This window comes from Acromyrmex echinatior, chromosome 7 (assembly GCF_024713525.1).
Source record: "Acromyrmex echinatior isolate Ae372 chromosome 7, ASM2471352v2, whole genome shotgun sequence".
Classification (NCBI taxonomy): domain Eukaryota; kingdom Metazoa; phylum Arthropoda; class Insecta; order Hymenoptera; family Formicidae; genus Acromyrmex; species Acromyrmex echinatior.
In genome coordinates this window covers 11,504,549-11,532,011 of record NC_141858.1, presented here as the reverse complement: position 1 = coordinate 11,532,011, position 27,463 = coordinate 11,504,549, and the positions used below count along the sequence as shown (strand labels likewise).

The following is a 27,463-nucleotide window of genomic DNA, read 5'->3' as shown; positions in this document are numbered from 1 at the left end:
TAATTACAATTAAAGGAAATTAGAGGATATTTAAAAAAGAATATTTCTTGATTCAATGTATAAAATCACAGAATTTTGCAAATCTTTTTGCTGTTAAAAATAGAATATCGATCATTCAAATTTTTTCTAATTTTTGTAAAATCTGAAATATAAGAAAATAGCATATTTCAATCAAAATAGTAACTTAAAACTAATGGTGGTATACAAAAAGTAAAATTATTTATAACAATAATGATAAATGTAATGTTATTTAATGTTTATACAAATAATATTTCTAAACAATCAGAACTAGAATTATTTTAGCACAATAGAAAATCAGAATAGTTTTATATAAACTATTTTTACATAAACTATCTAATTTCGCTTTTTTTATCTATTAATATAAATGGCAAAGTTAGTATACTAACATCTTAGAATAGTTTAGGATTAATATTTTTAATATTTAAGATATGTTCGCATATTATTGTGATTTATGATATATTACGACATTATATTTTATACTATCAATATTAAGTTTAATTACTAATTTTAGAATAATTAGAATTAATTATAATATTGTGATGTGATATTATTTGTTTTTTTAATACAATTAAAAAATATTTATTATTAATTATTTGATGCTAATATATTCACATTTTTTATTTACAATAAATACGAAGCATTGTTTTACACTATTAATATTAATTATTAATTTTTGATTATTTTAATTAGTATATATATATAATTAAAATCGTTATATAATAACGTATTAAAATATTGTATAATCATAATATTATAATTATATTTCAATTATATTTAATATTTATTATTATGATACTTTTATTATTAATTAATTGACACATACACTTGTAATAACATGTTTACATTTTAATAATAAATGGCGACTATTTTATTTATATTATTCTTTTTCACCCATGCTTATAAACTAGCGAATTATTTATATATAGTATTATTTTCAACTGAGAATTTATTTAATAATGCATCTTTAACTATTGCTGAACAATAATTTTGGAGATAATATTTATTAATATTATTAATAATTTAGCAAGTTAAATATTAGAACAGTATGTGTGAGCAATTTATCCAACGATTCACAAATTAATTTAAAAAATAGCGTCGTACATTTTATCGGTAGAATGTCAAAAGAAATCTGCTAACATAATAACAGAATCTGCGAACATGATAACAGAAACCGCGGAGTAAAATCTACCATTTTATAATTATATAAATGATATTTTTATTTAAATTACGAAATACAATTTTAAATGAATAGGCAACTTAAATGAGTGTGCTGAAATTCCCTAGAAACATAGAAAAAGATGAGAAACCTGAATATCGATAATGTTCAGACTTGTTATAGAACCGTCGAGTGCATGACATGTGTTCTTTACTTTTTTCAACAACGACTGACCTTTGTCAGACGTGTATGTAGACATGTGTCAGTTAGACTGTTAAGGAAAATTGAGCAGAGTCTACAGAAAAGGAAGTTAGAAACTATTCAAAATCCCATTGTGAGTTTACCGATTGAATTATATTCTATCGACCGACCTAATTTCCATTCTGATTTCCCCTGCATCAATATAATGCCAGAGATGGAGCATACAACCGGTGACGGTGAGGGTCATCAAGTTGAATATTTGGAGACGCCCATCAAATCGGAGAACGATAAAAAAGAATACAAGTAAGGCAGATTAATATTCCTTCTATTAAATTAAGTATTTTTTCGATTGAAATAGAGAGGAATATTATTTATAAATAATATTATTTATGAATAGAGAGAAATATTATTTAATGGTAATTTTTTTAGAGAAACATTACTTTTTATTAAGGAAGGATTAGGTTTATGTGATAAACTTTCTCATTGATTTGTTGTGTGTTTTATCTTCCTAATGTAGAGTCATCAAATTACCAAATGGTTTAACGGCTTTGTTAATATCCGATATACATTCAAAAACTTGTGCTTCTCAGGATCAAGATGATCAGGACAAAGGTAAAACATCTGATAATATTATTATTGCGGCAATGTATTAAAAATAAAATGTTATGTACCCTGATAGCAAAACTTGTGGAGAGCTAAGACTAATTTTGAGCAGAACCTGCAATCAATTTTTTATTGCAGAAAAACTACAAATTGTACATAGAGTTATACTATCAAACATTGTTATAAAATTGCTTAAAATTATGACAAAGCCTGCTGACATGCTATGCAGCAAATTGATAATAGAAACTGAACAATCTATTGCATAACCTGGCAGTAGAGTGGCAAGCAGAAACCAAGTAAAACTTGTTGATATAACTTGACTGTAGATTGATAGCAGAAATTGAGCAAAATCTGTCTTTTTTCATATACGGCCACGAGATGAACTTACGATAACTTTAAGAAAAAATAAATATGTACGTTATGATATTTGTTTTCTTGTTACTAGCGTCAGAGCGAAATTGATAATTTATTATATTATATTTTTGTTTTTTTTTTCGACTGTAGCTATTATGTATGTTTTTGACATTGAAAATGATCCAATCGCGATCGAAACGTCTGCTAGCTTTCTATATTAAATCTTTAACTTTCTGTTTCTTTTATTTACATTCTTTTTTTTACATTTTGTGTAAAAAATCATGTTTATTTTATATAATAATTTTTGGTTCGTAGACCTCTTTTTTCTTTGTTTTATAAAATTTATGAACTTTATTATTAATTAGATATTTTATATATAAATATATAATTGTATATAAATATACAATTACATATAATTATATATAATATCCTTTATGTATGTTATGCAAAATTTCTTACAAGAAATCATGTTGATTTAAATAAAAATGACAGATCTTGCTTGGTTTCTGCTGCCAATCTGCCATCAGGTTATGTCAGCAGGTTCTGTTCGGTTTCTGCTGTCAAATTATGTCAGCAGACTACTTGGTTTTTGTCAGCAATTGCTGCTAAAATATGTCAACAGATTTTGATGACGAATCCATAGTCAAATGTGGATACAAATGGCTATGGTTAAAATCTGATGATCGAGTTTAGAAACAAATTGCTAACATTTTGCTATCAGGGTATGTAATGATAATGAAAAAAGATGTGTGTATATACGAGGCATATTCGGAAAGTAAGATTACAATATTTCACAAAAATTGAAAAACGAATATTTATTAATAAAACTTATATGACATATTACACAAGTAAAGCACTATTTTTCACGTAATCGCTATTCAGTTCCAAGCATTTGGAGAGCCGTGGTATCAAATTTTTATATTTCCTGTGTCACACGTTTCTGTTGCCAACTCCCTTGACCATTCACGTACGATCATCCTTCACCTTTTCGTCAGTAAAAAACGTTTCCCTTCCATGTATTCTTTCAATAGGATGAACAGATAAAAGTTACTTGGTGCTAGGTCAGGACTAGGCAGGTATGATTGAAGAGGAGAGCATTTCGTTTCACGCATGATATGAGACGTTTTTTCATTATCCAACCAGAAGCTATGATAACTAAGGCTATCTTCGTCTTCAGGGATCTAGCCGTAGTTATTTTTGATTGTACAACAAAAAAATGTCAATGCATACTGCATCATCTATCCTTGTTTAACATTCGGTGAATAACAAGGATAAATGATGCATCATGTGCATCATGCGTGAAACGGAATGCACTCGAAATCGATCATTTTGCGTGTGGTGTGGGGCTGAGCGTTGTCATGCAACAGATACACGCCCTTTCCTCTTATTTTGTATAGCCCGTCGAAACTTTTTGAGGATTTCGCAATATCTGTCTGCATTAATGAATTGATCTGGAATAAAAAAATTGGAGGCAAAACGATCGATCTTCTCAACAGTTTTGGGTTGGGATATTCGAACCATAGTTTCGATCTAGCAACAAGTAACTTTTTTCTTTTCACTATGTTGAAAGAACACATAGGAACGTTTTTCCACTGACAAAGAGATGAAGAATGCCGTGTGTGAAGGGAGGTGGCGGCAAAAACGTATAACACAGGAATACAGAAGTATTTTATCACCACAGCTCACCAAATGCTTGGAACTGAATAGCGATTAGTGGTTTACTTGTGCTTTACTTGTGTAATATGTCATATAAGTTTTATTAATAAATATTTTTCGATTTTTGTAAAATGTAGTCATACTTTCCGAGTAGTTAAAATAATTTCCGAATATGCCTCGTGTATATACAGGGTGATTTTAACATATTTCGTTACCTATCATGAGCAAGTAGAGTGAATCGGACTGAGTCGAAAAGTCATCTACCATTTTGCAGTTTACGCAATAGTTAACGAGATATTTATTATTAAAAATTGCCAAATATTGGTCTTGAATAATTTTTTACTGACGAAATGGGTGACGAAATATATTAAAATCACCCTGTATACTGAATGCGTCACCAAAATCCGGACAATTTTCAATTTAAATTTCCCGCTATATTATGCCTCCGCCAGAGGTTGTTGTTGGCGTTCGAGAAAGCCTGATGGTTCTAGTAAACAGTCATATTCTCAAAATGATCGCGATGTTGAAATCACGTGCGGAATATAATTGAAGAGCTGCGATCATCGAAGACCTTCGCGCTGAATGCTCAGCAACGGAAATAATTCGGTTCTTTGGATACCCGAGATCAATCGTTTATGACATGGCAAAATATACCGCTTTAGAACAGTCCTACAAAGGTTCCAGTATGCTAACGAGGAAGAGTCACTCGAAAGAATGCACCGCGAGGACCCCTGCAGTCGTTGAAAGGGCTGATTTCGGATGACCCAGGGCAATTGAAAATTACGAAAATTAGCATCGATTGTTGGTGTAAGCGAGCCAACAATGCGTCGAATTGCCAAGGAGGACCTTCGATACAAATCGTACACATTAAAGATATGACAGATGCTCTCTGAGGACGTCTCGGCTCCCATTCTAGCCTCCCAACAGCCCAGATTTAAATCCCTTGAACTATTACATATGGAGCATAATTGAAAGGATCACAAACAAGTCTCGCCATTCCAATGTGACATCATTAAAGACCACTATTGAGGCAGCATTCATCGGCATGGACAGCGCTACATTACAGCGTGCGTGCTTCAGACCGAGAATAGAGGCCGTCATTCAAGCTAATGGGGGATGTATCGAATAATTGTGCTCTACAAGGATTCCCCAAGTGCCATGTAAAAGGATTTCTTGTAATATTTAATTTTTCATTAAAAACATTTTGTTTAAAGAAATTGTTTGATTTGTCCGGATTGGTGATGCACCCTGTACACACACACACACACACACACACACACACACACACACACACACACACACATCCATCTACACACACACACACACACATTCATCTACACACACACACACACACACACACACACATATACACGAGCATATTCGGAAAGTAAAGTTATAACATTTTACAAAAATGAATATTTATTAATAAAACTTATATGACATATTACACAAGTAAAGCACTATATATATATATATATATATATATATATATACATACATATATATATATATATATATACACACACACATAAATAATTATCTGCATTTATAAAGTTTGTTATTTTGAATATTAATATAGAATCTACTGAAGATGAAACTGAGGATGAGGAAAGTAGCGAAGAGAATGGAGGAAATAATGAAGACGAAGATGAAGGTGATATAAGCGATGACTATGATGAAGAAGATAGTTCAGTTAAACGAGTTAAGAGAGATGAAAAAAAGGTAGAACTAAGACATTTTAAAATTGTTGCAGTTTAGGATCAATTTATTATATATAATTATAAAAAATTTATTGTAATATAATTTGTTGTCGAAAAACCTATAAAATTATGAAAAGATTTCATTGAGGCTTAATATTATCAATTTTATCAAGAATTTTCATTTGAAACATTTTATCTACTATTTACAAGAGAGTCTATATATAGATTCATTTAGAAATATGTGTGTATATCTCAATTTAAAATTGTTTACTTGTCATTTTATTGATTATGTTTAATTCTCTATTTAACATTCTGTATACAATGTTGTGCATATATATTTTTTAAACAGGCTGCATGTGGTCTATGTGTGGGAGTAGGCAGTTTCAGCGATCCACCACAGGTTCAAGGCATGGCACATTTTCTTGAACATATGGTTTTCATGGGATCTGAAAAATATCCTCAAGTATTAAAACATGATACATGTATGAATTTACTATAAAATTCATTTATTATTATATCTAAATGTGTATTGTCTTGTAGGAAAACGATTTTGATGCGTTTATCAGTAAGCGTGGTGGCTTTACCAATGCCTCAACGGATTGCGAGCATACAACATTTTACTTTGATATTCAGGAGAAACACTTGTCGTCAGCTCTCGATCGTTTTGCTCAATTTTTTATTAAACCCTTGATGAATAAAGATGCCATCACGCGGGAGCGAGAGGCTGTAGAAAGCGGTATATAAATCATAATCGTAACACTGTTACTGTCACTTGCAGTCTTGGTATGCCATGCTTATATAGAGTTTCAGTTGGCCTTACCTTGTGACGAGAACAGAAAGGAACAACTGTTTTCTTCTTTCGCGCGAACTGATCATCCAGCCAACAAGTTTATTTGGGGCAATTTAATAACATTGCGCGATAATGTACATGACGATAAATTATACGAAGAACTACACAAATTCAGAGAACGTCATTACAGCGCTCACAGAATGAAATTAGCTATACAGGTAACATCGTTAAAACTGACGAGAACTGTTGATTACTTATCAAATATAGTTAATTCATAACATAATACATAATACATTTTTTTTTCTAGGCGAGACTACCGCTGGATACGTTGGAAAAATATGTCGTAACGTATTTTGCTGATGTACCAAATAATGGACTGCCTCCTGATGACTTTTCCGCATTTAAAGATGGTGTTTCTTTTGATACTCCCGCTTTTCGAAAAATGTATAAAGTTAAACCTTTTAAAGATGTTAGCCAAGTACGTAACTTGAATATATTAAAAAAAGTTATTTTTATACTGAATAAATGTATTAAATCGTGAAAATTGTTTTTTTAGCTGGAACTAACATGGGCAATGCCTTCGTTACTTCATTTGTACAAAAGTAAACCACATCAATATATCTCATGGATTATTGGGCATGAAGGAAAAGGTTCTTTAATTAGTTATTTACGAAAAAGAATGTGGAGTCTCGATATATTCAGTGGCAGCACTGAAAGTGGTTTCGAACACAGCTCCATGTATGCGTTATTAAAGATTACTATAATACTCTCCTATGAGGGACAACAACATCTGGAGCAAGTTCTAGATGCGATATTTTCTTTTATAAATTTATTGAAAAGGGAGGGTCCACAAAAAAGAATTTACGATGAAATTTATCAAATTGAAGAAAATAATTTTAGGTAAACCAATTGTAGAAATAAATAGATGTGCAAAACAGATGTGATTGAAAGAGAACAATGTTAAATATGTATGAAACACTTATACTTGAAGACTTTTCTAGATTTGCCGATGAGGAGGATCCAGCGGATTATGTTGAAGATTTGTGTGAGAGTATGCACTTTTATCCGTCACGCGATTATATAACTGGAAACGAGCTTTATTCTGAGTATAATCCAGAAGCTATACAAAAATGTTTGGATTATTTAGTGCCAGAGACTGTGAATATTATGATTTTCAATGAAGATTTTGACTTTTTCGAATTAAATAAAGTCGAGCCGTGGTTCCAAACTAAGTATGTAGACATCGAGATATCAAAGGAATGGATCGAACGCTGGAAATCTATCGAGCCATTACCAGATTTTCATTTACCATTAGAGAATACATTCCTTACCAACGACTTTTCTTTAATACCGTTACCAGCGGAAGTTCCGAAATATCCTGTAAAATTATACTCTAATACTCTGTCAGAGATTTGGTATCGGCCGGATCCAAAGTTTCGTTTGCCAGAATGCTATATGAATTTTCATTTTGTTTCTCCTCTGGGACTTCAATCGTCAGAGAAGTAAGTAGTATGTAAAATGTAATATTACACATTGCAATAATGCTCTGTCACTCTATGTACTAATATCTTATAATTATCAAATAACTTGTAATTATCAATATTATGATTTTTTATTATAATAATCATTTGTATTTATTAAAAAAAACTTTCATATTAATGACATTTCAGTGCAGCTCTCATGGAAATGTATTGCAATGTACTAAAACTGCTATTGATTGAAGAATTATATCCTGCTATAGCAGCTGGATTTAATTATAACATCAATGTTAGTGAGAAAGGTATCACAATAAAAATGAATGGGTTTAACGAAAAACTGCCAGTAAGTATTCGTTCAAAGCGTGGAATTGCATTGGAATTGTAAATATAATTTCGAGGTGCATCAATGATTTATTTATCTTGCAGCTCTTGTTAATGGCTATTGCAAAATACATGGTGGAATATCCAACCCTTGTTACAAAGGATTTATTTGACATTGTCAAAGTGCAACAACTTAAAACATATTACAATACATTTATAAAACCTGGGAAACTCGTTAGGTACTGGCTATTTGTTATCAAGCGTAATTATCAAGCAATAACTATAAAGTTCTTATTTAACTGAAAGAATGAATTATATTATTTACATTCCTGCCGATTAATCAATTATATATATATATATATATATATATATATATATATATATTAGGTGTTGGAATTAATTCGTAGCGTTTTTTAATGAAAGAATGTTATTTATTTCACATGAGCATTAAAAAATACATTAATGAAAGTACTTCCCATCACTTGTAAAACGCTACGAATTAATTCCAACACCTAATATATATATATTTATTTATTTATTTATTTATTTATTTATTCTTTTTCATACAGGGATGTGAGATTATGGATATTAAAACTTACCCATTATACACACCTTGACATGCACACTGCTCTACATGATATCACTTTTAAAAAATTCAAAAGTTTTGTGAAATTCTTCACCAATCATTTGTACATTCAGTGCCTCGTGCAAGGCAACATGACGCAGAACGCTGCGATCGATATCGTACACAAATGTATTAAAATAATTAATTGCGGTTCCTTGACTTCTAGTATGATACCGCAAATGAGAGTCTTTCAGATACCGGTGGGCACGTCCTGTTGCAAGTTGGAAAATATCAACAAATTTGATGCAAATTCGGTAATAACAAATTATTATCAAATCGGTGTCGAATCGATCGAATTATCGGTGTTGATTGATCTGATGATCGTAAGTATTAAATAACTTAATTATTTCATATATTTTTAATGCGTGGAATCTTTAGTTTACAGTTAATTTATTTGTGAAAGTATATATGAATAACATCTTTGATTGTTGCGATCGATTTTCTGCATCACATTTATCCACACTTTGTTTATAGATGATAATGGAAGAACCGTTATTTAATCGGTTGCGAACTCAAGAACAGCTTGGTTATGACGTCTCCTGCGTTCTTAGAGATATCAACGGAATCTTAGGATATTCCATTACTGTTCACACTCAAGCAGATAAATACACAACCAAACATGTGGACCAGCGGATCGAAGAATTTTTAAAATCGTTTAATAAGATTTTGGAAGAATTCTCAGAAGAAGAATTGGATGATGCCAAGGAGGCACTAAGAAAATTAAAGCAATGTGCCGATATAGATCTTGAAGAAGAAGTTAACAGAAACTGGCATGAGATCACGCATTGGCAATATATGTTTGACAGACTCGAGAGGGAAGTACTCGCAATAAAAGATATAAAAATCAACGAATTAAGAGAATGGTCCGCAAAGCATACATTAGACAACGGAAGTAATTTCAGAAAATTGAGCGTGCATGTAGTAGGAACTGATCCGAAAGAAATTGCAATCAGGAAGTCAAGTAAGTAAATAACTTTTTTGTCAATCACCAAAATATTTAAGCACTAAGATCCGCTTTGATGATAATAGGATTTCTCTTAGTTGATTAGATTCGATCTAATTTACATTTATAATTGTTTTTTTAGTTCTGATTTTGTAACATTTTTTATCTTCCATCTTTTTAGATTATACTTAAATTATTAAAAGAATTATTAAAATTTTAAAAAGTTGCAGATCCAGAGGAGAAATCGCAGTACTTTAATTTGGAATATATACATACTAATGAAAAGGATAAGGAAATTGTAGATTATATTGATGACATAGAAAAGTACAAGAAAAAACTTTACATCTATCCAGTAAGTGAGAAGATTAGTAGTCCTCTCAAAAAGCTATATACATAAGTGATGTATTCAATAATAATAGTACAATGAAAAAAAAGATAAATCGTACTGCCCTATGATAATAAGATTCTTTTTTATTTATTGAATGTTTAAATTTAATAACTAATTCTCATATAAACAACAACATTATAATGAAGTATTACAATCAACTTTTCACGTAACTCTTCACACTTCCTGTCTTTATATTCTTTTTAATAAGCTATTTAAAATAGCTAATATTGTTAGGAACATTTTGCATGTTACAACATAGAATATTCGAAATTAATAAAATGAAATTATCTCACATTAAAATAAGGACTTGTGCTTTATATATTAATGATTTTGTCGCTCTTTTGTATGAGCATTTATAAGTGGATAAAATGTAATCGTAAATAAATAAATAATACATGGATAAATATAATATAAGTGGATTAGGAAGTAAAGTATTTACTCGGGATATAATTTTTCATATTCTTTTAATTGTATTCAAGACATGACAACACGTTTTCAATAAATCATTAAACTTCCGAAAATATCAGCCAACCATATCCAAATTCCCTCTTTACCTTCTCTCTCTCTCTCCCTCTCCCTCTCTCTCTCTCTCTCTCTCTCTCTCTCTCTCTCTCTCTCAATCTCTCAATCTCTCTACTCGTGCTAAAAGCTTTCTTACAGGACTCGATTTAAAGTTCGTTATCGTTTACAAAAGCCGCGCATGTCACGCATGGCTTCTTTATAAATTGAACTGAGGATCCTACAAATCTTAAATCTCTAATTTTGCGTGTGTATGTGTGTTGTGAGAGGTTGCATTTATAGAAGATAAATGAAGGGTTAAATATTATGCTTTTGAAAAAAAAGGAGGAAACTTAAATGTATCTGCCAATTGGATCAATTGCTCTCTCCGTCTTTCCAGGAAAGAAAATTTCCTGTGATAGGAAGACCAGTAGAGCACTTGCGTTCCAAAAGCCAGATTTACAGCAAGTATTAATGCAATTTAAATATTTCTAAATCGTTATAACATCCATTAAGAGTGCGTTTCGCATTTTATACTTCGAATAATCATCGTATATATCTTTTTTTTCTCTTTTTCTCTTTGCAGTAATATTATATAGAGTTGCCACTACATTTATATTAATTATTTACCTGCTACTTTCCAAATATGTATCCGCTTTTTAAAAAGTAGTTTAAATGTGTCTTTAGAATTACGATAATCTTTTTTTTTTTTTTTTTTCAGTTCTGCCTCGTGTTCTCGCCACTGATTCTCTTTACCCTTTCTTCTCTTTTGCTCCATTTCTTTATTCTATTAAATCACGTAATATCCCCCACATAGGATCACGAAAGTTGTACGAATTATAGTTATTCAGAAACTTATGCACACGATCCCTCGTTTTTTTTTTTTAACTAGCGAAAGCATAGAATCAGCTCTGCTCGACACCAGACATGAATGGGATACATGTTACAACAGTACAATGTTTACAATGGTATTAATAATCCAACAAGAATACATCAATGCAGTTGCGCTTTATATAAATGCGAGGATCGCGGATGGGTCGGCTACGTGCAAATTGGCGAACTCTCGGCATCCATCAGTGACCGGCAATTAATTACCACAAACGATCACGTACTACAAATATAATATTCTTTCCTGTGCAGGCAAACTTTTCATTCTACTTAAGGGATTTGATCTTTTTTTTTCTTTATATTTGTCGCGAGATCCTATGTTTCCCTCTTTCTCTGTCTCTCTAATATCCACCTGATCATAGCACTGAAAAAAGGCGATTCGAAATGTAGGTACAGTTTACGCATTGTTTCGCAACGTACGCTGACCGACCCACCGAAGTCAAATTATATAATCATCAATAACAGCTGAGCGCATATACAATTTTTTTCGGATCGACGAACGGATTCCGCCCTTTTTTTCTTTCCCGTTTTCTCCTTTTATAAACCGGTAACTCAAGCGACAGTTCCGAACACAGGGCAATTTATCTTATTGTTAGTTGAAAAATTCGAAAGGGCGTTCACTCTCTCTCACACAAATACATCCACGTAAATAGTAATATACGCGTATATTTCCTTCCCTTTTCACATATATATCCCATGCGCTTTCGCATCGTTTAATAGTTTTCTTCCTTCAGATATAAGAAGAGAAAGTAAAAAAAAAGAACGGGAAAACAAACGTACTAATAATTATCAAGTATACATGTTATCGCGCGTATGCGTGTAATCTTTTCCTTCCCTATGAAAAATAATAGCGTAGTTATATGTTATGTAATATTTAATAAGAATATATAAGATGTGTGTCGGGGCCCACATGCGTTTTTTTTTCATCTACATCGATATCTCTTTTTTTTTTTACTTTTTTACTTTATTACATTACACTTGCGTTTCGCTATCGTTATTTTAGTTTATATCTCATATTACGTATATAAGCAAAACTACGTTAAGGAAAACTTAAAATTTATAATTGTCAAGTGCGCATAACTCAGAGAGGTGGTTCCTCTTTTTTTTCTTTTTCATTATTATGCTTAACGTCGGATCGCTATGAGAAGTTCGATTCTACTCGTACGGGCTACAGTTAGAAGTTAAAAGATAAGAAGAACACACGTGTATACGCGTAACACGACGCCCGTTTCACTGCGTATACATCTAAAGTATATGAGAAACGTAAATATACAATATATGTTTTTTTTTCTTTTCTATTTTTAATCTAGCATTTAAAACAAGTTATTGAAAATTAAATTAAGTTTTTCTTTTTTTCAAGATTCCTGCAAGGCAACCTAAAGCTCTAAAAGATATAAAAAGAAGGAGGACAATAAACATACAGAAGATATATAAGAAAGCGGGACTTTTCTCTGAATAAAGGATATAACTGTTGATAAATATATATTAAAAGTGTTAATGAGAACCCTATACTTGGCAGCATATCGTATAATATTCTGTGCTAGAAAAATGGTGTTGAAACGAAATGAAAATAGCCGTTTTCCTTCGAAAAATCGAGCGTGTTATCTTGCGACAACGTGCTTTGCAGTACGTTACGCGCGATACCGTAGATCGTAAAAAATGAATTCTGTGCGATATTCATTTAACCGTTTCTTCATTACAATGGTTTTTTGTCATTTCAGCAAGATTATCGAGAGTTTAGCATTTACTTGGTGTACAATTAATTTTTCTGTTATTTAATTATCTGTTCACAACACACAATGTTTCGAAGATCAATATAGATTGTTATTTCATAAAGTACGATTATTTATAACTTTTAATGGGTATGTCTCGGTATTATCATAGACGACTTTCGTGGGCCCCACTTTTTCTACTTATTACAACGAAAAGCCAGGCAGTTACGCTCTGAATTGCGAAAACGCGCCTGTTTTTTACGTCGTTAATGCTTTATGCGAGTTTTCCTTGTTTTCAACATTTCTGCTTTCTGTTGTATTCAATATTGAATTCTCTTTTTTTTATTGTTTTTGCATTACGCTTCGCGTTTACATTAAATTATTTCACGTTATTATTATATTGTTGCATACTCATATCAGTGCAGCAGCAACTGATCACGTTGCATACATCGTTATTTGTGTCTTTATTTGTTTTATATCCGGTATATATATATATGTATATATATATCTCAAGAGTTCGATTTCTCAGAAAGAAAATCATCTATCTTTACGTAAAAGCGTAAAGTGGCGTTTTACTCTCAAATTCGTATTTTGTCAGATTCAAGAAGGTCGGCTTCGTACGTGTTATATGTATTATGTGTGTACATGTGTATATTATATATATATATACGCGTTCAAAACGAACGGTTTTGTCAATTCTCGAAATTTCTCGTTTTCAAAAAAGAATATCGTATCAGCGATCGTGCATTGCAACGTACTTTGCAAAGTAATCATAAGCGTTCATACGCTAATCATAAGTCGTTTATGAGACTCGAGTGATTATAAAATCATATTACATGTATCCGTGAAACGTATGATTTACAAACGCTCGTCGTGACAAATACGTTAAGCAAATGTTGATTACTTCGCATATGCATCGTGTAAAACAGTCGAATTATTTTTCACATATGCTCGGCGCATATCGAAGCTGACATTATTAGTTATAATTCATCTCTGTTATTCATATATATATGTTATATATCTTTTTTTCCTGTTCCTACACGCAACTCAGGAAACTGAGAGCTTCGGAAATGTAGGAGAACATGGGACTCTCTTTTCCTTTTTTTTTTCTTTTCAGCAAAATTTATCCGCGGATGTCATTTTCTTAACATGCCATTTAAAGCACTTCCGTCTATCTTTCTTTCTATCCCTCTTTCTCTCACTCTCTTTCTCTCTCTCTCTCTCTCTTTCTCTCACAGGATCTTGCTCCTTTAACTTCTCAGACTCGTTAACTGTCATTTTACTCAAATTATATAAAGTTTCTCATTGTCCTAATGCATTTTACGCAATAACAAATCTACAAAAATATAACATTTTATCTTATCACCATATCTCATTATATTATCTCAATAAATGGTTTCCTCTTTTTATTCGCTTTAATCATTTTCATACACGTGCCTTAGACACGTGTCTGCCTCGTCTTCATTACTTATTTTAATAATCGTGTTCTGTCGTGCTGTCTTGTTATTTCGCTGTTATATATCATTTCTATTGATAAAAGAACCCTTGTTTTTATCTCTTTTAAACTCCGATGATCTTTGGTAGAAAGTCATTTAGACTATTCTACACATAAATAGCATATTTTTAACATAATCATCTCCTATTCCGATGCGTAATAAACACATACGCACCTGGATTCTATATATACACCATATCAATCACACTGCGTCACTTATAAAGCAACTGTTCATATGTACAATTAAACGAAGAATATTTCTGGGAATATGCTACACTAGGTATGCACAGAAAAGCTCGCTTTTTTAATCGTAATAAAATTAATTTTTCATTTTATTATTAAATATTATTTTTCAAATATTTAACAATCAATTTAACATATTTTAAACAAATTATTAGCAATTTTTGTCAAATTAAAATATTGAAATTGATCCAGCAACATTTCATGTTATTATAATATAAATATTTTAATATAAATATTACAGATAAGGAATATTTATTTTATATAAAATTTCCAAATCGTGCATATATAGATTTGTTTATTATATAATATAATATTTTATATATAATATATAAATAATATTTATATCATAATAATGTATTGTAATGCATATAATACATTGTCAACATAAATTTAATGGACTAAATATTTCTAACAAATTATCTAATAAATTGTAGCACATGCTAATGTAGCATATTTTTCAAACAATATGAGACATATCATAAGGATTACTTCACAACAAATACTTTTATATTAAATATCCTTACGATATGCTTCAAGTCTGTTGTTAGATAGAAACATTATCGTATCTTCAAATTCTAAACTTCAAATTCCATTCAGGAAACCCATTCACACAATTCTCTAACGCAAATAAATATATGATTTAGATCACGTACACACATGTACATACGGTGAACATATCCGTATGTATACGTGTCTATAACGATGTAATGTGCCACGTTTATGTACATCATTATCGTGGCTTTCTCATTCTCTCTCTCTCTCTCTCTCTCTCTCTCTCTCTCTCTCTCTCTCACACTCACTCACTCACTCACTCTCACTTACTCACTCACTCACTCACTTACTCTTCTATTTCTCTCTCTCTCATTCTCACTCTTTTTCTTCTCCTTTCTTTCTTTCGTTTTCTCTCTTTCTTTCTCATTCATTCTTGTAATTATATATACTCTATATTAACAATTTCTCTCATATATTCATACTCTCAGGTACAATACATTCACACACTTTACACAGGCACAACTTACGTATAATATACTGCATGAGAATTCTAATCTAAATAATATATGTATATATATATAAATATATATTTTACCTATATGAAAAGCATCAGTCTCCATATGCTAATGACTATCTCAGTGTTCCGTCTGACATCATTCTTATCTACAAAAATCAATTAAATGTCATCATGTATAATATGGCGTGTATGTGTATCTACGTGTCAGACTACTTCCTTTGTCAAATCGAATCACTGAGATACATCACAGCGAGCATTTCATATAATACCGGAAAATATATATTTTCGTGTAAAAAAAATAATCACACTTCTTAAGAATTAAATACTTATAGCAGCTGAGACGATTTGTTCTGAGTAGTAAAATTAGCACATGCATACACTAATCAGTCGAGTTCCATTCCATGGTAATGCGAGCAAAATTAGCTCGCATTTCAGCATCATTTTTAGCACAAGCACGATTTTTTGTCTTTCTATCTTATACAGAGTGGTACGTTTGGCAGTGAGGACATCATATATCGCATACGTCAAGAATAGGTAAAATCCTTACATCGTGCCGCGTGCTATCGAGACACTGCAAGTAAAGATTTTTTGTCTCCTATTATTAGATCAATATTTTGGACCCATCAGAGCTTTAGAACTATTGTGCACATAACATTTAGAATACAATCAGATAGCATTCAAATAGCTATCAATATTTAGAAACTAAAACTATTTTGTCCGAAAAATATTAATTTTTTATTAGTTATTTGACTTTTGTATCATAGCTCATTAATATTTTTAAAAAAGCAGATAATTGCAGTAAATTCAAACTCATTCTAAGTCAAGCTAACTGTCACTGATTATAAATCTAATGTTCCGATATTAAATGTTAATAAATAGAGCATCTGAAGAAATCTAATTAGGATAATTATATTTTTGATTATCGCATGCTCTGCTGATATCGTACACATTTCCTCGAAAAGTATGTCTACTAACATTTTAATGGAGAAGTAATAAAATATCTTTTACTAATAAATTATAATAATTAATAATTTAATAATATTAAATTTGGTAATTAAAGAATTATCCCAAAACCTTTGTATAATAATTTTGAAGATTGATATTCCAAATGTTATTGGTGCACAATTGCTCAGAACATATAAGTAGATTGTTAACAGTCTTGAGTCATAATTTGGGAGTGGTTGCAGTCATTTTTCGAGAAGTTTTCTTTTAATATCTAATTTTCCGTTGCAACAGCAGTAGCGAGCGATGCATCGCCCTGCCCCTTTTCCATACCCTTACCATTCTCCACCGCATCATCAAACTGACCTGGTACTGGCAGTGCGTCTTTTGTCAGTAGTGCACGAGCATTATCGATTTGAGTTTCGCTAAAATAGAATATTATATAAGTATTTTATATATATATATATATATACATATATATATACATATATATACAAGTAATAGTAAAAATAGTAAAAGTATACTTGTAATATAATTTATATAATTCATTTATATTAGGTATAGTAAAAAGAAATCCATTATTTTTCCAATAGATGGCTTTAGTAATCTGTATCATGCGTAGACGAAATACAAATTACTAAAGCCATCATTGGAAAAATAATGGATTTCTTTTTACTACACCTAATATAATTGTTTTATTAAATAAAAATTAAATTAATTACTTATACGTATATCAAAATAAAGAAGACAAGTTTTTTTTATAAAATGAGAATAATGAAACAAAAGATTTTCTTGCATCATCATAAATGTGAAGATCAATAAATGATTATAAGATATGTTGGAATTTACAAAAAAAACTTCAAACACTTACTTATAATCTGTGATTCCATCAATACCACGACCTTTGGTATCCTTTTTCTCTGTTTCCTTAGTTTTCTTAACAGTAGTTTTCTTTTTGCCCGTTACCTAAATAATTAATAAAAATGTGTTTAAGATTTCTATATATTGTTATTAAGAAAATTATCCGAATTATATTTTTCTCCTTTTTAATGATTTAAATATATACATAATTATACATATGTGTATATATTATCTCTTCTAAATATTTTTCTTATCTCATATGTTTTCAAAAATACGCCTTATGTTTAAATTATGTTTATATGTGTATGTATTTCGAATTAATTTTATTTCACTAAGTTTATAAACTTTACTCAACATATAAACATTATCGATTTAAGCAATTGTTCCAATAAATAATAGTTGTTCCAAATTCATTCTAAGTTTCCATCACCTCCGATATTTTTTTTTCATTCGTATACCTACAAGATATTTTTACCTTCATTTGAGTCTTCTTGCCACGTCCAGCGATCGGAGCACGGGTAGCTCCGCGTGTTTGAAATGTCGGTCGATTTATCGGATTAAATCCACGTGGAAGACCATATTTAATTCCACCAATAGAAGTTACCTACAAAAACACAATTTATCTAAATTGTGATGTGTACAAAATTCTTGTTATCTAAATAAAATATTATTGTGACGTATTCCAAACATGATTTATTATGTTTCTTAATAATTTTTTAATAATTCTTTATTAGATTATTTAAATCAATGCTTCAGAAGATGAATCTAGAATTTGAATTAAAAAGAAAGCTCGAAATGCTCGTTTTCCGTAAACACGACATATTTCGATATGATCTGATTTGATGCAGACAGATCAATTACATTTTAAAAGATATATTTATATAAATTTATCGATTCTTCAATTAAATAAATTAAATATAACACGTATCTTTTGATATCATCACAAAATCATTACAATTATTTCTCAGAAGGATATATTTCAATAAAAGATAACGCGGATTCCAAAATTGAATACAAAGAGGATAAACCGAATTACAGTAAAATTGAAAATTTAAATTCAAATTCCAAAAGATAAGTTCTTAGAAAAATATGTTCTACAGAAGATAAAAACTTATTTCTCATTAATAATGATAATAAAAATTCATTTTTTTTATTAAATCCCTTTTTTTATCCAAATAATATTTATCTACACAATTATGTAATTACTCATTTGTGGTCTTAAGAAATTCTTTGTTTAATATTATTAATATTTATTTCTCTGTTAAGAGCTTCCAAAAAATGAAGCACACGTGCAGGCTTCTACCATATTTCATATATGTATTAGGTGTTGGAATTAATTCGTAGCGTTTTACAAGTGATGGGAAGTACTTTCATTAATGTATTTTTTAATGCTCATGTGAAATAAATAACATTCTTTCATTAAAAAACGCTACGAATTAATTCCAACACCTAATATATATATTATATATATATATTAGGTGTTGGAATTAATTCGTAGCGTTTTACAAGTGATGGGAAGTACTTTCATTAATGTATTTTTTAATGCTCATGTGAAATAAATAACATTCTTTCATTAAAAAACGCTACGAATTAATTCCAACACCTAATATATATATATACTATTTTTTTTTAAATTATGTATAAAATGTTTCATAAATTTTACTTTTTTTAGTTTTTATATATAATAGCAAATACAAATTAATTATCACATATCAATAAAAGTTCACGACATATATAATGTTGAATAATTAAATTAACAAAGACACATACTTGTGATTTGAATTATTATAAAAACGTAAGTAAGCAAAAAAAAATGATATAATATTTCTCGAATAGAAAATTCACTTTTAAAAATATATAGATATAGATATGTCGTTTTTATTTATGTTTTACAATTATGTGTAACTTTACGAAAATTATATTTCATTACATATTGCTCAGCTATTTAAATACATGCTTTAGAAATACATGCTTTGACTACTTCGTAAAGAGGAAAATATATATATATATATATATATATATATATATATATATATTAGGTGTTGGAATTAATTCGTAGCGTTTTTAATGAAAGAATGTTATTTATTTCACATGAGCATTAAAAAATACATTAATGAAAGTACTTCCCATCACTTGTAAAACGCTACGAATTAATTCCAACACCTAATATATATATATGTTACCTAAAAAGAATACATATAAAAGGAACACCAGTTAAAATACTCTGAATTAAAATATATAGAAACCTTTATTTTAACAGTGTCCATATTACATATAAAAAAAACATGCGATAATACAAAACCGCAATGCTACAAAAAAAACATCATGTAAATATAATGTCAAAATAATTTCTTTTTCATCCTAATGATGTAATAAAGCAACACACATAACGAGGATACATTAACTATCCTCCGCTTAATATACATTCTCAAGTACATGATTCCAGATTTATTTCCATGATGTATCGAACGTCTACATATAAAAACTATATAAAAAACTGTATAAGCAAGTAACTCTGCATTAAATTGATTTACGTGATGTCCCTCCTAAATGCACGCATTATCCGATCACACCAGCGACGTTAAATAGTGAAAGCGGACTACTCAATATCTCGAACGTTCCCCTAAAATCTGTCCAGAATATCGTCATCGTGTGCTTCTTACTCCATATACACGCAACGATATCGAGCCATCGTTATGAAATTACTTGCAATCACATACCCTATTGAGATCTATTATACCTTACCTGCGGTGGAATCCGTCCGCGAGGGTGTCCTTGCAAGGGTTGCGGCAATCGACCGGGTTGTCCGTAATTTGGGCCCCATTGACCTACTACAACACCAGCGATTTCCAGTTGACCACCACGCGAAGGGATTGGGCGACGCATTAAACCACGTTGCGGTAATGTGCCGCTGCCACGACCGCGCATCAATCCGTCGTTAATAGTACAATTAGCAGGCAAAATATTGGAGGGAACTGATACACGAATACCTGTAGTAATATTAAATAAAATTATTATACAGATATATAAAAATAGATAAAAATTATGTATTATTAACATATGAAAAAAAATTAAAATGCTATATAGAAATAATTTTTGTTATGTAGAAGAATATTAGTTCGTAAGAAATATAAAATATAAAAGAATATTAGCATTTCATAAGTAAGATTAGTTTTTATTATTTAACAATTTGCTTATAACAAATATGTTTCTTTATAGAATATTAATTAATTTTCTGTGTAATATCTGCATTTGAATTGTTCTTAAAAATATACATAATTTTAGTTTTGTGATATATAATCGATAAATCATAATAGTTTTTTAACAATTTCAATTGTCACAGCAATTTTCAGTTTTATATAAAAAATATATGAATTGAGTTTTTTTATCAGAATATTTTATCGCAGTTTTGAGATTCGTAGGATTATATTGATGAACCCCACGAAGCAATATTAACTGCTTTTGCTTTACTTCCATTCGAAATTCTATTACAAAAATAGGATGCTGGAAGCAACTGGAAGGAAACTGGAAGAATTATTAATAAAAAAAAACATAAGATAAAATTCTCAAAATTATCAAAATTCGCGTATCTATTAATCAAATAAACTGTAACCAATTAAACTAAACTATAAAAGTTGTTAAATTAATTCTGTTCCTTTTTCTCTCAGCTTACAATAGCTAATATTATTAACAGCTTATGTAATTATAACATTAAATTATTAAATGTCATATTAAATATATTATACTAATTAAATTACGTTAAGTAAATGTAATTAAATGGAATATAATAATGTATAATTAATGCAGTGTTTTTCATAATTAAATTTTGAAGGCTATTATTTTAATTAGAAATTTATTAATTAGAAATTATTAGAAACTTATTAAGAAATTAAAAAAATTTCGAAAGTTTCGTAAACTACATCCCAATTAAAGACAGATAAATAAAAGAGAAAACATTAATGCATAGCTAAAATGAATATAATATACCTGGCGTGACAGGTAAAGGCGGTCGCGCAAACACGACGGTAATTCCCTCGAGTATAGCTTTTCTCATTCTCTCGACCTTTACAACGCGGTCAATATGACCGCTGCATAATTCCAATAAGTTCTTAGCAATAGTAGCACGAGCCAACGTATGATGGAACAGTTTTCCATCAAAGTAAAGCCAGGGGCAGCACATTAACCATGGAATCGGTGCGCCACATGCATCGTTCGCCAACAATGCAGTCTCAACACCAGCCATGAACAAAGTAGCCAATTGTACACCGCGTGATGTCACTAATGGAAGCTGTATACAAATGATACGTTAAATGTTGACCTATTCAAGTATTTAATCATTACCTAAAATAACAGCTGTATTGTAAAAGAATTATACATGTTCATTTTACCTGTAAATCCTGCAAATACTGAGCATTCATAAGCTCCGGTGAAAAAGCTTGCGCGATGAAAGCGTCTAATTCCTGACGGCGCAAGATCTTTATTTTATCAGAAAAAGACATAATGTATCTGTAAAAGAAACAATTAGAGAAACACTCATTGATCGAATCATGTTCAACTAATTAAAAAAAGAAATCTGATAAAAAGCTTAAAATAATTATAATCAATATTCACCTTAAAACACAGGCCATAACCAGCAGATGTTGCGGTACATATGAGGTATTTAACATTAGAGGTGTGTCTGATCTCATACAAGTCAGAAAACCCCTAAGCCTTCGCCTCTTATCATCTATAACTGTGCTGAAGAACAGGAAATCTTGTCAGTTTATAAAAATTATATGAGTCTACAGAAAATTTTAATTCAATAATCAATCCACGATGTTATTATATGTATGCAATTTAATTGAGATAAAATCACTTACCCAAACCACAAACGTTGAATCGTAGGCACGCCCCAACCAATCTGCTCTGCTTTCACCAATTCAGGAGTCTGATATGGATTGGACTTGGACCATACCCATTCTTTTATTGTTACATCCGGTATCTCGATCTTTTCACTATCTGTCGAAATAAATTTGTAAAATTTAATAAAGAAAATATAAATCTTTTATTATTTTATGTAAAACATTATACTTACCACCTTTTTCTTTACTCTTTGTAGCTAGATACATCCGATGATGGAGATTAAACAAAATCGCATATACCATTTGTCGAATTGGTCTATAAATGACATGAATAGAAGGAAATTCACGATGATTTTCGTCTTCCAGGAGGACCGGCAATTTGATTTCACCAGCGATGAGAATTTGATAAATGTACGGTGACATGAGCCCCTTCTGGTGACGTTCCGAGGCAGTGCGCATAACTTCTGGTGACGTTGTAGGAATATTAGTTTTCTCCAGCTGTCTCGCAGAATCGGCTGTTGCATGGGATGGCGATGTCGCCGAGGAGCTACTACTCGAACTTGACGAGCTTATCAAGAGATTGTGAGTACCGTTGATAGCATGTCCATCGCCTGTTTCAAAAATTCCAGACGTTTAAGATAGAATAGCAATAAATCGTCAAAAGCCATCGATTTTTAGCCGGCATACTTTGCTCTTCCTCTGTGCGTATAGCATCAGCATCTCCATGGCCCTGAATACCAGGTGGATCGATCACAATTTGCGGCGCCGTCTTTGCGTTGGCTGTTGCCTGTTTGTACGCGTTCAAACTTTCACGTTCGCTCTCCAAAGTTTCAGAGGCAAATCTCGACGTTTCCAAATTAGAGTCACCTTCCGAGACTGATGGTGTGTCGGACAAACTCGATTGAGTCTGTGTGCTCGGTTTGGAATCTAGTTTATGGACTGAAAAAGATTGGCACGGATATATTTTATTTTTAATTTATTAGTTATATGAAAACTAAAACTAACAACACAGATTTATATGTGATTACCATCTCCTTCTATATTCAGTTTCTAGAATTTTATCTTGAAAATGCTAAAACATTTACTTTCCTTATATTAAAGATTAATATTTTTTTAACAAAAAATTGTTTGATAGTACATCCCAATTTTTAAATATATTGAAATTGTTTGGTAATAAAATATTTAAAAATGTTTTTAATATCAAAAAGCCTCACCTTTTGTTGGTTTCACAGGTTTATAATGTAAAAACCCTTCTTTTGTTCCGTTTAAATAATATTGAACAGATTGTCTTAATTTCGAACATCTTGGATCAGAAACAGAACCAAACACCTTTTGTGAAATCACATCTAATTCTGCAGATGGAAGTTCCTTGACAAAATTCGCAATTATTTTAATCATTTGTTCAACGCTTGTCTTATTTAGCACATTGGTGCTAATATTATTATTTTTGTAGAAGTCGGCCAAGTCATTTTCGGTCAATATATAATTTCCAAGTAAAGCTGCCAATATACAGAGCCTGTCGGATGGTATGTTGAGAGCTCTAGTGAGCTCAGAAAGCATATATTCTTTTGTATCAAGAGAACCCTGTTATGAAAAAAAATATATGTTACGAACGATAAATTATCGTCACATAAAATATTGATTTCTATTACTAAAAAATACATACCTTGTATGTAAGTTTTAATTGTTCGGATGAGAAGTAGCGTGGAGGATCAAATGCAGCATATTCTGCATCATCAGCTATGAGTCCGTTGTAATTATTCTCACGACAGTAAGCAATGACTTCTTGGTGATGATCATCCATACTACATAACTGTTAAAATATTAGTAACGTTAATTATGTAATATTTTATAAATTTTTTAAACTGTACGCAATAATTAAAATATTACTGTCTCTTTTCTTGTGCATTTTAATTAAATTTGAATCAAAAATTTAACTGTAACTACAAAAACTAAAAACAGAAGGTAATGTTTTATTAACTTACAACTGTGACATTCAGATGCCTAAGAGCCATACGTAAACTGGTCCTTAAACATACAGGAGGAGTCCACCAGATTTTCGGTGGCGGCGTACCTTTCGTTGTTATATGTTTCAAGACCTAAACATTTCAGAAAGAAATCTTCAAAAATTTTAATTAACAGTCACAATTAATCTGAAAGTATATTTGTATGACAAACTTACATTGTTAACTTTAGCGCGTACTTGCAACTGATGTTGCACCCAATCTGGTCTTCGAAGAGGTTCGAAACATCCATTAAAGAACACAGCTACCTCCAAGCCCGACATTTCCATTGCTTGTATGAGAACAGCAAGGAATTGGAGCATACGGTTCCATTGTCCACCACAAGCCCAATCTGTATCAAAGTAACAATAATATTAATAATCAAATTATTTCTATTCAAGAAAAAACTAATGAATTTTAAAATTATACAGTAAAATTCGTCTTATCAAAATTAAATTTATTTATGTTTATATTATTATATATTTTTTTATTATTTACCTGAGAAGAATCCTCCATACAATCGATCCAAGCAGCATTCTCCATCGAGAACTAGTCTTAATTTGCCGAAATTGTGTATCTGCTGTCCTTTAATTACACGATTACGTTGAGATTTTTGAGCGACCATACGCGCTATTTTCAACAAGTCCACAGGTACAGATCCCCCTTGTACACAATTGCCGTCCAGGAAAGTTTGCAAGTCTTGAATGCCCATGTTTCTAATATTCCCGAAATATATTCCGGTCACGAGTCACTTTAAGTTTGCTTCAATTTTTTCTTTATGTACACAATAGTTTTATTATCTTTATAAGTTGCTTATTTTTGTCTTAAGACCAGCAACGTATTTGCTCTTTTATGGTCGATATTTTTTTGAAATATTTTAAGACATGAAGAAACCTAATTCCAATTTCAAAAGGTTCAATCTGCAAAAGAGAAAAGCCGGCAATGTACTCTCAATATCAATATAGAATTGTAAATATTACAATCATTTTCATTAAGCAAAATCTTAACTATCTGCTAGTGATTTGTTAACAAATTCCACAATAGCAAACCAAGCAGAATTTGTTTCGTAATCATCAAAATAAAATCACTTATGCCTATTTTCACCAATGATAATTTAATTTTAATCTTGGTTCAACTAACTTTTCATTTTTTTCTAGTTCTAAGTAACAAAAAATTAAGAATAAACAGAATCGAGATTAAATTTAATCTATATTGATGGAAATAGATATTATACTGATTTATCCTTTTAAAAAACATAAACATCATTCTTACTCTTCTTGACATTCAATAGTAAAGATAGAACAATATTTATGCCGACTGCGTCTTTTAAAAGAAAAGCAATCATATCTTAGTATCTTACATAATTTTTTGAGCTTTTGTTACACATGATAAATCATTCGCCCTTTTCTCTTTTCATCATCAGAAAGTATTTATAAGGTTGTGTATTTAAAAAATGTACAAAATGTTACAACTAATTACTTGGTGCTCCAAGCATTTAAAAAAAGCGTAAGATATGAATGACCCAATTGTATATAGAATTTACGAAATAACAGATTCTGCTCGATTTATACAATCGATCGATCAATTACACTAACAGATTTTGTTATATTTTTGCTAACATTCTGTTTACAAAATTTGTAACAGATACGTTGTTTCTCACAGATTTTATGGGATACATGCAGTCTCGCGTCGACTATGACCAAGTTAGTTTTATCACAGTCAGCTATTAAACAATGACTCCATTTACTTAACACTTCCGCTTTACAAGTATTTACAAATGAAAAAAGGGAGAACTAAAGCGACATAATTCATTTTGTACGTTGCTTCGTAAGTTGCGTCCCTCTATCCCTCTCCACGTCCCCGCCCCTCCCTTTCCCACTCCTTTCCTTCTGAACGAGATGACAAGCCCGACGAAGAATTTCCGTTTTGACGTGTCCTGTGGACCGTTGCGTTGCAGAGCGTCGCGTAGAACGCTGGAGAACGCGCAGTGTCGGAATTACGAGGGATCATTCGGCGCCATTTACTTTGTTTACGCGCACATCAGGACGATCGGTGTTAGCCGCGTTCACGCCGGCTGGCCTTTCGCAAGGACCGGTCCCATGATGGTGGGATGGGCCCAGCCCCGTGGATGGGGACCGTTATCGTTAATATCGGATACGAATCCCGAATCGAAAGCGAGAAATATCGGACGGTATGAGTCGGACCGGTTAACGGACGAATCGGAGCAGTTGTCTTGGCATTGGTTGGTCGGCGGAGTATCGCGGTCGCGCTTGATCGCAAAAAGCGGCTCCCTCGCGTTACGGAGTACGCGGGACGTGCGCTGATACCGGGTTCTCGTGGCCGCGCGAACACGTCCGGATGATCCGCGCGTGCCGCCGCGACGTACCGCGTACTTACGTTAAATTAGCGATAATCATCGTGGCCCCAAAGAAACACAAAACACACGGGCTTTCGGAGTTGGATGACGTCGGAATCGAAAACGGAAATGACCACCCCGGTACCGGTGGCGCGCGCGGCGACCGCCCGGCACGTCGCGCTATCCGGTGCGCCGATTGGCCAGCTCGTGGCGTTCTCTTACGTCACAACTCGGTTCCGATCAGCCGGCGACTATGGTCGGCCGGAACTGCGCGACGCGCCATTGTTTCGAAAACACAAAGCGTTCTCGTAACTCGTTTCTCATTCTGCATTCTCTGAGAAAATTCACCGCAAGTTGTTTACCGCATACTTTTTTCACA

The 27,463-nt window shown here is 31.5% G+C and overlaps 2 protein-coding genes across 8 annotated transcripts; one reads left to right on the top strand and one right to left on the bottom strand.

Annotated features, from left to right (window-relative positions):
• Window positions 1-1,325: 1,325 nt before the first annotated feature.
• On the top strand, window positions 1,326-13,199 carry LOC105149956 (nardilysin). 5 transcript variants are annotated; one of them, XM_011062725.2, is made up of 16 exons: window positions 1,370-1,511; window positions 1,591-1,681; window positions 1,896-1,990; window positions 5,571-5,713; window positions 6,041-6,154; window positions 6,232-6,427; window positions 6,494-6,699; window positions 6,789-6,959; window positions 7,038-7,381; window positions 7,483-7,983; window positions 8,152-8,302; window positions 8,386-8,519; window positions 8,850-9,228; window positions 9,380-9,866; window positions 10,073-10,200; window positions 12,983-13,199. In XM_011062725.2, the coding sequence occupies exons 2-16, from the start codon at window positions 1,593-1,595 to the stop codon at window positions 13,079-13,081; spliced, it is 3,237 nt and encodes a 1,078-aa protein (XP_011061027.1). In that variant the 5' UTR covers window positions 1,370-1,511; window positions 1,591-1,592; the 3' UTR covers window positions 13,082-13,199. The 5 variants fall into 5 exon arrangements, with proteins under 5 accessions (XP_011061025.1, XP_011061024.1, XP_087264036.1 ...); XM_011062723.2 differs by having other exon boundaries at window positions 1,326-1,681; window positions 10,079-10,200; XM_011062722.2 differs by having other exon boundaries at window positions 1,327-1,681.
• LOC105150001 (constitutive coactivator of PPAR-gamma-like protein 1 homolog) lies at window positions 12,904-27,243 on the bottom strand. Of its 3 annotated transcripts, none has more exons than XM_011062778.2 (16): window positions 27,126-27,243; window positions 25,227-25,648; window positions 24,908-25,080; window positions 24,711-24,824; window positions 24,392-24,538; window positions 23,940-24,309; window positions 23,413-23,664; window positions 22,959-23,336; window positions 22,744-22,882; window positions 22,496-22,621; window positions 22,273-22,390; window positions 21,872-22,172; window positions 20,630-20,874; window positions 18,360-18,488; window positions 17,895-17,989; window positions 12,904-17,448 (listed from the first exon to the last, which is right to left on the bottom strand). In XM_011062778.2, the coding sequence occupies exons 2-16, from the start codon at window positions 25,438-25,440 to the stop codon at window positions 17,298-17,300; spliced, it is 2,952 nt and encodes a 983-aa protein (XP_011061080.2). In that variant the 5' UTR covers window positions 25,441-25,648; window positions 27,126-27,243; the 3' UTR covers window positions 12,904-17,297. The 3 variants fall into 3 exon arrangements, 2 of the variants coding, with proteins under 2 accessions (XP_011061080.2, XP_087264038.1); XR_015545718.1 differs by having other exon boundaries at window positions 17,302-17,448; window positions 18,347-18,488; XM_087407912.1 differs by lacking the exons at window positions 12,904-17,448; window positions 17,895-17,989; window positions 18,360-18,488 and adding an exon at window positions 20,114-20,514.
• Between the last annotated feature and the right edge of the window lie 220 nt (window positions 27,244-27,463).

Bases quoted from the DNA above. Each gene is read 5' to 3' on its own strand.
- LOC105150001 (XM_011062778.2), bottom strand. From the start codon at position 25,440: ATGGGCATTCAAGACTTGCAAACTTTCCTGGACGGCAATTGTGTACAA. The intron at 25,081-25,226 runs GTAAATAATAAA...ACTTTGATACAG, and splicing joins GTATGGAGGATTCTTCTCAG to ATTGGGCTTGTGGTGGACAA. The intron at 22,622-22,743 runs GTAAGTGATTTT...CCTGTTCTTCAG, and splicing joins ATTCAACGTTTGTGGTTTGG to CACAGTTATAGATGATAAGA.
- LOC105149956 (XM_011062722.2), top strand. From the start codon at position 1,374: ATGACATGTGTTCTTTACTTTTTTCAACAACGACTGACCTTTGTCAGA. The intron at 1,682-1,895 runs GTAAGGCAGATT...TTCCTAATGTAG, and splicing joins AACGATAAAAAAGAATACAA to AGTCATCAAATTACCAAATG. The intron at 8,303-8,385 runs GTAAGTATTCGT...TTTATCTTGCAG, and splicing joins GGTTTAACGAAAAACTGCCA to CTCTTGTTAATGGCTATTGC.